The 12083-nt window shown below is 37.0% G+C and overlaps 2 protein-coding genes and 1 long non-coding RNA gene across 6 annotated transcripts in view; 2 read left to right on the forward strand and 1 right to left on the reverse strand.

Annotated features, from left to right (window-relative positions):
* The window catches only part of Hers (Histone gene-specific Epigenetic Repressor in late S phase), a 244660-nt gene extending 241444 nt beyond the window's left edge, over positions 1-3216 (forward strand). For both annotated transcript variants that reach the window (XM_088259360.1, XM_088259362.1), the window contains one exon: positions 52-3216. In XM_088259360.1, coding sequence (XP_088115486.1) covers positions 52-274 — 223 coding nt within the window. In that variant the 3' untranslated portion in view covers positions 275-3216. The remainder of the gene's footprint in view (positions 1-51) is intronic.
* On the reverse strand, positions 2185-7142 carry LOC148309884 (uncharacterized). The gene is made up of 2 exons (XR_015837469.1): positions 7017-7142; positions 2185-3677 (listed from the first exon to the last, which is right to left on the reverse strand). It is a non-coding gene; the product is annotated as an uncharacterized LOC148309884 (long non-coding RNA).
* The window catches only part of sgg (glycogen synthase kinase 3 beta homolog shaggy), a 72258-nt gene continuing 67258 nt past the window's right edge, over positions 7084-12083 (forward strand). Inside the window, exon 1 of one of the 3 annotated variants that reach the window (XM_088259367.1) lies at positions 7084-7470. In XM_088259367.1, the coding sequence (XP_088115493.1) occupies positions 7386-7470 (85 nt within the window). In that variant the 5' untranslated portion in view covers positions 7084-7385. Of the gene's footprint in view, positions 7471-9072; positions 9091-12083 lie in introns of those variants that run through there. The other 2 variants (XM_088259366.1, XM_088259369.1) reach the window with 2 other exon arrangements.

Genomic DNA, 12083 nt, shown 5'->3' on the forward strand with positions numbered 1-12083 from the left:
AAATATGTATATTTGTATGTGCGTATATAATTTACCAATGGTATATTGCAGGTACCGCAAGCAGCTCCGTGCGACGGAGGAGAATGTGCGGTGCACTCCGAGCATCGTGCCGAGCATGCCGAGCGCCGAGCTACCGGCAGCGCTGGCGCCCGCAGAGCCGCGCCCGCCGCCCGGCACTGCAATCGACCTCGTGCTCTTCTGTCGCCGCGTCTATGATTTCCGTCTCAAGAAGGTCATCAGCGTTACTGCCAAGGGCAAGGCCTACTACAACTGAGCCGTGCCCGCTATATATTGCGTCATTGCCGTGGCAATGTTTACTACACCTGAACTCTACATTCGTGTCACCGCTAAGGGCGAGGATTACTACAACTAAACGAGCCCCCTAAACATTCTGTCATCGCCAAAGGGAAGGTTTATTACAGCTGAATTGTGCTCAATGTGTCACCACCGAGTCGAGACTAATTACTCCCAAATTGTGCCCACCGCACATTGTGTCACCGCTATGGACAAGGCTCGCTATAACTGAGCCGTGCCTGCTATACCTTGTGTCATTACTTAAGGCAAGTTTTACTACAGGCGGACTGTGCTTATTACGCCACCCCCATGGGCAAGACTTATTTCTATCGAACTGAGCCGTGCCGGCTATATATTGAGCCGTTAAAAGAGTGAGGTTTACAACAACTGAGCCGTGCTCATTGTTTCACTGAAAGAGTCAAAGCTCATAACTGCGTCTGTCATATATTGTGTCACTGAAAGCCTACTACAACTGAGCTATGGCCGCTATACATTATGTCATTGCCAAGGGTGAGGTTTACTACATCTTAGCTGTTCTCATTGCAAATTGTGTCACTGCCAAGGTCGAGACTTACTACTACTGAACTGTGCCCGTCACGCATTGTGTCACCGAGGCAAGGTCAACAATAGACTGTGAACCCTGCGTATTGTGTCATTATCGAAGGCAATCCTTACTACAGTGGAACTGCGCTCGCTGCGCATTGTGTCTTTACCAATGGCGAGACCTAGGATAAATGAACTCCGTATTGTGGGACTGAGTTATGCACATTAGTGAGGCGAGGCCTACTACATCTTGATGGTGCCTACTCCACATTGTGTCGCCGCCAAAAGCGAGGCCTACTTCAACTGAACCCCGCATTGTGCATAGACTATTCAGTGCTGTATTTTGAAAATATAGAGACGCTATTGTATTTGAGCTCATGTGTGGAATTATGACTTATTACCATTAAGTGCATTCGAAGATGGTGCCTCCAAGAGTGCATCGCACCACCTAGTCGCTATTCCACGCATGTGTTGTATCGTGACTATTCCGTATCCTATTTCGAAAGCGTCGCAAATCATGTTTGTAAATGAGTCGATAAATCCCTTTAGGTGTTTTTAGGAAAATGACAGAACGTTGTCATATTCTTTGAAGTGTTCCCCTCCCATGCAGCTTTTCTCATAAGTATTTCTCGATTCATTTTCCCGATGCTTTGATAAAATTGTGACTCAAGTGAGGCTTTCGAAATATTTCCCGTGAACTTTTTACTGTTTCAAATGTTTATTTGCGAATTTTAAATAAGGATGTATCACATCGCTTTAGTTAGTATATCTGTGTATGTAATTATTTGTAAATGTGTATGTATTTGATGACATTTCGTTTGTTGCGGTGTCCGATGTATCAGGATGCATTTTGTTCCTCGGAGGATGTTCCGAACTAGAAGTGTTTTGGGTGATGAGTGCCGTCTGCGTCTGTAGAGATGTAGAGACGGAGAATGTATGTCTATTTACGCTACTTTATCTTGACCCACTTCCGGAGTCAGATTTTGGAAATAAATATCCGAAGCATGTTGTTTGAACCGACTCACACAAATTTTTAAGGGAATGTTTTTATAGACTCGGAATACTTGTTAGTTTTGTTGAGTAACATGAAATAATTTGTTATGCATATATATGTTTATATACTTTTTGACTCGATATAAATTACTAGCGTTTCTGGGGAAACTACACAAATATTTTTTCCTCTGTCTTGTTGATGTTTTTAAGAGCTTTATTTGTAAATGAATAGTTATTTTTTGTATTATTTTCTACTTTGTAAATATGTGTGGGCATGCGCAGCACTCCAATTGCGCAGAAATCATTTCCAAATCGTCAGTATCATGTCTCACAGTTTGATTTATAAATGTGTTATTTAAAAAAAAGCGACCTTTTGGTATCATCAACTTTATATGAATTACTCTGGTAGAAATTATTAGAAAAACACCACATCTTGTACTCGTCCGTACAGAATAACATTGGATATATTTTTCTTAACTCAGATAAAAGTGCCTGTGAAAGTTGCCAAGTGCCTGGTTTTCAATGGAACCTGCGAAATGATACAAAGCTCGGCTCCCGTTTGCGACTGTCGTCCTCGGGAGCGGAACGCCGGTACAGCACATATCGACCTTAGCAACTCGACGCGTATATCAGTGGGTGTCTGATCCGACTTTATACATTTCCCTGTCTTTTGTAACAATTTGGGTTGGTTTAGTCCGGAACGGAAGAATCTATAGAAAATACTAAACTTTGGGAACATTGTATAATATTATTTACTGTAATTAGATTTAGAACAGAGATATATTAATATTGAATTAAGTGGATTGTACGCTATATTTGAAGAAGAATACATATTGTACCATGATATTTACTTACTATTAACTACGTGTGAGCATCTTCTGTAGCATTTCCGTTGGTAGTGGTAATAGACGGCGATATCATTCTGGCGGGATCAATTTGCGGATCTACGCATTCCTTTTAGATTCACCGACTTGCGTAACAATTAGATTCGCCAATGTGTGTTAAGTTTAAAAAGTATAAACTTAATATTAAAGGAGTAGTGATGGAGGTGCAAATAGATTACCATTAATGTTATGTTACGATAATGAAGTGATTTGTGATTATTTAGTATCCGCCCCGGCCCCCTAGCCCCCTAGCCCCCTAGCCCCCGACCAAGCAGTTATATATCCTCCTACATATGTAAATATGTATCGGCCAGTTTACAGCTTTGACGAGCGTTTTCCTTATTTTACATTTTCTTTTCCGCAGGTAAACGGAACATAATTGTAGTCACTACTTTTCGCTCAGTCGAGAATTTATTTAAATTATATTTATTTTGTGTTATAACTTCTGGTAGTTTGTTGCCTTTATTCAATAATCATAATTAATATATGTGTTTTTATTTTAATTTACTTATTGTTTTATTTTTTCCTTACCCCGTTCCACTATTATTAAGCACTTTCTCCGAAGCAGGTCGGGTGTCTGGACCATTCCATACATTTCCTTACGACTCGACCCTATCAGCTCGCCACAAACGGGGACTCGACAAGCAACACCGACTTGTACAATTCCACTTTATATATAAATAGAGAGAATCAATACGCAATTTATGATTCTGTTAATGAAACTTGTGCCATCTTTCTATAAAACGAGTCGTCATTGGTAAAATCATAAAGTGTGTTTTGATTTTAAATTATTTTTTCTTTCCTCGAAATTTTGAACTGAAGTTGCTACTGTAAAAAAGAATGGATTTATTTGCTTATATTTTTATAAACATGTAATTTTATAATGCAGTTACGTATGGATAGAGTATTTAGTACATAAGTCATTCCTGTTTACGCCTCGGGCAACACATTTTACTTCTTTACCTACAAAAAATGAAAATTATATTGGTACAAATAAATGTCTTTAGTGCGTACATACGACGAGACAAATCTATTTAATAAACTACATAAATAACTTATTTACTCGAGTGAGCGAAGAAATCTGCGTTGTAATATTCTTCAATCCCCTAATAACTGGATTTTAAGAAATTCAGTATAATGATAGAGAACTGTTTATTAACGTAAGCTATTTATCAACAATTTAAACTTATAAATGGCGTGAAAATGATACAAAGACAGTAATGCATACTGATATTTCATAAATTTGGACCAGGTGGCAGTCTTTAGTTGTTAAAACTAATCGAGTATACTACACATAGATGTTTATACATATATAATACCTATATTTAATATAATGTGAAATGGATTGATATATGGGCAGTCCTGAGACAAATCCGATCATTTTCTGTAAAACTGCATTACCTAGGTGGGTGGTGGGTGGTGGGTGAGGATAAAAGACTAAAATTTCAATGTGGCATAATTGAATCACAAACTTTTTAATAAAATAATGGACAATTATTTTATAATACTAGTTCAAAATTAACATGAGAAAAAATTAAATGACAACTTTTATTTATTGAATTGGTAACATACTATGTATCAAAACGCCATTTATTATTCTATTGAATTTATTTTTGTGATAGCTGTTTCACTTTGTGAGGACATTAACAGACTATCCAGGAAAATCGAATGTGTCAAAGTAGTAATGTGTTAAGCCTTAAAAAAAGTACATTTTGTTATTATTTACTGTCCATGTCATAGTGGGTGGATTTTCCTAAAGTAACATGTTCGGAACATATGCACAATGTCTGCTTTCACAGTACAAAAAAGAAACAGTTGTCTTAAAAATAAATAGATTCAGTAGAATCGTAAATCGTATTTAGAATTGTACTAATAATACATTATTCAATTTCACAAAGTAAAACCATAATCAATAAATACACACTTGATGATGTTTTGTGTTAACATGTATTCTTGGGGGAGAGTGAACAAACAAATATCTTTAATAACTTTCTGAGCGATTGATTCATCAGTCACTTTGTGGTAATATCTATCCATTTTAATATTTACTTGATAAATATTACATACTTATAAAAAGTCTCAACATCTTTATCAAACAACATATACAATATACCGTGTTCAATTTTAAAATGAACTTCTTTTGGTTTCATTCTTTCCCAAAAGTGCACAATTTTACATTTCAAAATACTCAAATGCATGTTTGTATCTTTATCAAGTGTCTGAGATTATATTTTTAGAGCATTTATTTACTGTATTTTAGGATTTGAGCTTTAATGGTTTGTGATTCAAATTGACCCAGAGTAAAAATAATAAAGGAATGGAAAAATAGTGGTTATATGTATTGAAGAGAAGGAATATAAACATATTTGATGAGTCGGGACTGTCCATAAAAAAAGTAGTTTCATTTTCATAGTACATATGAAAAATAAGGACCTAATCCAAAGAGATGATTAAGATTACAAGTGACATTAATGAGGAGTAATGATGTTTTGTAAAGTGAGTTTTACTTATTCTTGTTTGTAATACTATAAAAATAATAAATATAGATGATTAGCTCTAACAATATATGTAAATTAATTAATTCAGTATTTACAATATAAATGGATATTCCCTTCTAAGTTGCCATGTATAATGTTAGTTTATCTTTTTGTTGCTTGAAAAAAATTAATTAAAAAGCCTTGTTATTAGGTGCCTTGCTGTCTGTATCTCCCCCAATCCCTTCCCTGTGTCATTAGAAATGTGTGTGCGCTGTTCAAATATTATTTTTGTCTGTCTTCTATAAATAAATGTGGGCTAAGTTTAAACACTTTGTTTTCTTTATTATAGTCCAAAAATTGTACATAATAATAAATTGTAATTATAATTTAATATGACTATATCGAGATGAATGTGAACTTTGAGCCGAGTTATGTGGAACGCCATTTTATATCGTCCAATTAAATCCTGGAGATCCGCACTCAATGAAGCATCATGTCGAAACAGTGTTATCTTGATATTTGATTATGTGATGGCAAGGTAAGTCCTGCAGGTACAAGTCCAGGGTAACATTCAACCAACGTTAGAGGGAAAATTGACAACTATTTATTTTGATCTCCCTCGTAATCAATCCTGGGACCTCCGGCAAGGTAACCAAGCAACCTAACTATCATACTATGAATTTGTACAATGCACTAATAAATACATTTAAGAGAAATTTCGCAGTAGCAAAAAAAAATTATAATTTTTATAATGCCATTAATTACAAGAAGTTTGCCGTGAGGATTGATTATTGTTTCAAGTGTGATTCCAGGGCAATTTTTTTTTAAATGTTGGAACTTATTTACCAAGTTTTAGCAGAGGAACTGATAAGATTAATGTACACTGCCTAGTCAGGGATTTGAAACTGATTCAGTCCTCGAGTGTTGTGTCTGTTTCGTGGTGCTGCGTGGATGCGAGACTTGGACACAGCTCACCACTATGGTTAACTAAATCCAGGCCTTTAAAATGTGGTCTTACCATAGAATGTTCCTAATACATGGAAGACAGAATATCCAACAAGACTGTCCTGCAATGCATAAACAAAGACCGGGAGTTCATGGAAACGTAATTTAGGGCAGGATAGAAAGTAAATCAGGAGTAGGAAAAAAAGGGACTGTGGAACATGAGAAATTGAATCGATCTCGGAGTGGAACAGTTGTTCCATACTTTTGGGGACAGGGACCAGTACATATGGTTATGATAGCCGCCAATGCTTGAAAAGGGACAGGAAACTAGAAGTATGCTTACTTAAAAAAGTAGTACATTGAATATCATAATTACATTCATTGACAGAATATCATTTGAGTTCCACAATATGATTATTAGTAAAGAAATAAATAAAATTATATCCAGTATTTTTGGGAAAGTAAATACTGTATAAGGTATGTAAAAAAAAATATTGCAACCGACCAAATACAATATTTTGTATAACCTAAAACCAGGGCCACCCTATTTAGCTAGACATTTTAAAAACTTTAGAAATGGTGAATAATATATTTATAACTATAAAAAAAAAAAAAAATTAAAAAAAAAAATTTCGTGATTCATATTAATCACTTTTAATATCACAATCAACATAACTATGTTGATTGTGATATTAAAAGTGATTAATATGAATCACGAAATTTTTTTTTAAAATTTCATATCATAATTGATACTTCCCCGAATAATTTTCTTGAATATGAGTAGGTACTTTATGATAATTAATGTCTATGGTAGATATGTCGGTCAAAAGAGTTGCCATATGCCACGATTATGTCAAATTACAGTTCCAATTTCGCTCACTAGATGATTCGTGGCGCACGTGACGTCCTCTTCGGGTCCGCTCGACTGGCAGAATGAGAGCCGAGTACAGCCGAATGGGCCAATGTCTGAGCATCTGAAGAATTGTTCGTGGGGTTCTCTGTCGTTCTGTGAATAATGATGTAAAACGCTGATAAAATGGCAGATATGGGTGTTTAGAAGCGTAGAAACGTTTTTACGTATTGTGTTGTTCGTTCTTTTAGTCTAAGGCTTATTTTAACGACGTTTTACCGCGGTAATAACGAATTTTAACTGTGCGGAAGTTTAGTGCAAGTGCAAGGGTGGTAACAAGAAATGTGAAAGATCTATGAGTTTTGTGAACGTTTGGGTTTTAATTATACAACGACAAGAATGAGCGGACGCCCCAGGACAACGTCGTTCGCTGAAGGCAGCAAACAGCCGCCGAATCCACCTCTAGGAGGCCTGAAAATCAGTAGTAAGTATCTCAGTCCCTTTCGTCGGCCATCGTGATTTCTATGTGCTGTGACGTTCGCTCTTAAACATGGCCGCGGGGTGCCACAACTCGACATCTTTCTGGTGCTCATATTCGCACAATTTTCGTCCCATTCCCGAAAATTCCAAATATACGCATCCTTTATACCCTGCGCCTCTATGCTCCACTTGAAACGGATTATCGAATTATCGATTTCGCTTATAACCGCAGATATGTCGTGACTTCTGCTAACCTAACTTATTTTAAACAAAATTTTGAGTCGAGTAAAAAATGAAGACTAATACCCTAAAGAGTGTTTGACATGGAAATGTGGGATCGGTTAAAATATTACATCTCCAATCGCCGCCATGGCGGTTAAACCCACTGCGAATTGTCGCAGGACTCTCGAGTTCCCGACCCTCCCGCTTTCCATTTTCACGTCATCCGTTACTTCATTTTACATCCCCGAAATATTAAATACCGATTCAAAAACAACCGTGACAACCTTGCTATAGGATTTATAATATCAGAAGAACATATCTAATCTTCTATCATAACTACACTGATACAGATTTACATGTGATTGCCGAAAATATTCACATCGATTTTATTATTCGCGATAGCTGTTAAACGATGTATCTAAAACAAAACTTGTCACAGATTAAACATTTATAATAGTAACGTCGTTAAAATTACGGTTGCGTAATATTTATCAAAATTTGACATAAGATTACAATTTCAGAGCTCTCGTATCGCACACAAGTTATTCGTTGCGAGTAATCGATAAAAACCGTACAAATTTTTATTTAAAAAAATGTCCTCTCGCGTTGTAATTGTGTACATAAAATATATTATATTAATATTCATTACTATTCGATAGAAATATTTTTTTGCTTTTCTTCAAATGTGAAATCCCAACTGATAAGAGCAGTTGTATTGAAAAGTTCATTATCAAATACTTCCACCGGATTCCAAAATAATAATTTTCTACGATTTAAACATACATATTTTTAAAATCCATTCTTACGCACATATTTTTCGGCTAAAATAAGTATTTTTTCTAGGATACTTTACACATCAAAATTACTCGTTGGAAATGGTCATTGTGCCATTGTTAACTTTTATATATGCATATTTTGTATATGCATATTTTCTGTACCTTTTATTGCTTTTCTGGTATTTTTCATTTTGCTCTGTGTTTTCTTATTTGTTACTTTCTTATCTGTTCAGTCTTGTTAACCTTAACCCATGTCCCAAAACGAGGAATGGAAATTACTCATCGGGAATATTATAAATATGTGTATGTAATATGTTTGAATAAATAAATAAAAATTCGAAATCTTTGACAATCGTCATTTGATGGAATTTTTATTTTGAGATTTTATTTTTATAATTTAGTTTTGGAATCGAAAATCTCGATGTTCCTACTTAATATATATTTTTTTAATCGGCAATTTGTTCTTAAATTAAAATCGAAAGCATATAATTTTGTTCCTACAATTTTATCCGATTGACATGCAAATAAACGTCCCTCTTTTTGACATATGTATTTATAGCGGGACGAAATGTCCGCTGGAAAATTTCAAAATGTTGGAAGTAAATTAATAATGTACGGCTGTACAGGTAAGTTCGATTCAAATTATAGGTAAAATTGTAATCTAAATGTTAGTAATAATTTTATTTCCGACTTATGTTCTTCCTGAACCTCGTTCTTCCGTGTCACTTTTCCGTAGGCAAAGTCATCACAAGTTGGCAAAATATGTAAATCATTTAATTTCCCCCTTTTTATTTTTCTCAGAATTTTTGAATGATTCAATATTTCTTTACTATATGATGTGATTCTTGCGAAAAACCACGGCAGTTATTGTTTTCGGAAATCGCTTATAATGTGATTTTACACTTTATTATTTATGTCATATTTAGGTATAGTTGATTTTAAAATGATATTTAGTATAATACGCATAGTGTTAAATTTCGTCACGACTGTCTCGTGACAATGAATCGGTTGCTTAATTTCAATAATGCAATAAACGTCGTTTTATTTAGGTTAAATCAACATTTTTTAAATATTGTTTTTGTTTACATTCTTCATTGCCCTTTAATTAACATAACTTTTAACGTTATGTATGTAAGGTTATTATTTCCATTTTTTACAATAAAACAAATATTTTACGACCATAATACGAGTGACATTTCATTAATAATTTGCATTATTTTTATCCAGTCTCTAAGGGGCTTCGTTACATCCCCAATATCGTGGTGATGTCTTACCGCAGACTAGGTTTTATATATTCGATCGGAGATAGCTCTGCCACCGACCAAACGGCAAACCGCAGCAGCAGTAAAAAAATCATTTCCAAACGCAAAAAGTGAATTTCGATCACTAACGTGTGTGCATTTTGCATTCCCCTAGGGATCTAGTGTTTTTCCGATCACTTATTTTTTTCTTCCCGAACAAATCTTCCCCGATAGTCGAGAAATCCCAAACTTTCTCCCGAGGTTTCTTCAATGTAAATTGAATTTTATCGATGTCCGACCCAGACCGCGATGATTATTTCATTCCTCGACTAATCCTGGTGTTGTATTCTGACGTATTATTTTAGCCGCGTTATTTCACCGAAATTATTACAATATAAACGTAGCCTTTGTTTAAAGTTGGCTGCGGGTGAAGCTTACTGAAATATTTTTGCATTCTGTTACATAAATAATCTATTGGCGCGAGGGTCGGCAAATACTGATTCCCGTGCGCGTGATATAGGTTCTTTCGGTCCATGTTTATATATTTTATTTCAACCCACAATGTTTTTAGTTGTGTATCAAATTTGTAAATGCAATCGCATAAAACTTTTGGAAAAAAAATTGCCGCGTTTTATACAAACTTCGTTAACGTAAAATCGCATGGTCAGTTATTGTCAACTTATTTATTAAACTCGGCAACCCGTTCTCACGTCGTCGCCTGAAAGTAGGCACTCCGTAACAAAAAGTAAAGTGTAAAACGCCGAATGAAGTGTTTTTCTTTGACCCCTCTCCGCACCCAAATGGAGCATAGGGCACCGCATCGTATCAATCCGGTATTAACTCGATGGTTAATTATATGAAGGCGTGGTGATCAGTTTTTCGCTTGCGCGAGAGAAAAATTAGTGGAATATATTTGAAGGGATGCAGATGAAGTACGTGAAGAAATTCACGGCGAAGGACATTAGTAGTATATGAGAAAGGAGAACAGCAGCAATAAGCGGGTTGCTTATCCCTACTCGGACACTGCCGGTGTGTCGAGGGTAGGTCTCGGGTTCTTATGTTTCCTGACCTCCGTAGCGGGAGAGCATAAAGTGTGGAGTGTGGCGGAGCGAGCAAGCCGCCAGTCGGGCAGCGTTCCCTCCCGGTCGGATGTTGCGGCAGCTCGGCGTGCCAAGTGGCCGAGTGCGCGATACATCTTGTACTACGGAGCCTCCCCGTGCGGAGTGCGGAGTGCGGAGTGCGGAGTGCGGAGTGTGGAACTGCGGAGCCACCCTTGTCAAATATTTATACACCGGTGGGCATGAATACATAATTGGGCCTACATGCCCACTCGACCACGGGGGCGGGATACTGCCCCCCGCTCTCTTTAACAATAACCGCTTTGTTTTTCCGTACCCGCTCGCAAACCGAAATTATATCCGCACAATCCCAAATCGTCACACAATGGAGCGCATGTCACGAAGGATCGCCTCGAAGGAAGCTGTCGCGCTTCCTCTATAGCTCCACACTTGCCGAAATGTGTCATCGTGTACCCGCAATACCACTGTAGAATGTACGAGTATTGTCGCGCGTCAACTAAACGGCAGTTAGGAGTTTTCTTTGTCTTCATACCGTGTAAATTGAATCATTCTATTTTTGTGGAAATCTGTAAAGCAATAAGGACACGTAAATAATTAAGAGTCTTCATTTTAATCGCGAGAAAGACCGACAATACCTGACGTCTTCACAAGGCCTACTAGAGACAGGCCTGGGCGCGCAAACGCCGAATTACGAAGTCAGTGCTATTGTCCGCGTGCGATATGCGAGTGGAATTTCGGATAATTTTTTAAAGGTTTAAACCTACAATTTTCGAAAATCCAGATGTTTAAATGATAACAGTTTATACAAAAAATTCGTACTGTTGGCCATCAGATCCACATTCCACGCTGGTCGCATGACCCCTGTCAGACCATTCAGCATCTCATCTCTGGCGTCATCCAATAGCACACAATGCCACAGGATGTGTTCGGCTGATTGATGTTCATCGCCGCAAGCACAGCCCGAAACAGAGGAAAGTCCAAGCTTATAAAGCTTGTCTCTAAACTCCCCGTGACCAGAGACCATTTGTGCAGTATGATGATCAAAAACCAAAAACTCGCTACACATCCTGTGTCTGATGGAATTACACAGTACGAATTTTGCACTCTTCCGTCGGTTTGTCCGGACTTGGGTATCTCGTTGGGAACTCCTCAGATGCGCGGACGCCTAGGTGAGATTGATTTGGTGGGACAGGCTGCTGTTCCTGTGGGATGCTGATACGGCCAGGACTGTGCTTCCTTCCGAGCGGAACGCACACGTTCTTTTGTGTTTTGTCCTCCCCTTACGGGGGTGGTATTTGG

The sequence above is a fragment of the Brachycentrus maculatus genome, unplaced genomic scaffold (assembly GCF_059751285.1).
Source record: "Brachycentrus maculatus isolate JH-2025_06_01 unplaced genomic scaffold, ASM5975128v1 h1tg000116l, whole genome shotgun sequence".
Taxonomy (NCBI): domain Eukaryota; kingdom Metazoa; phylum Arthropoda; class Insecta; order Trichoptera; family Brachycentridae; genus Brachycentrus; species Brachycentrus maculatus.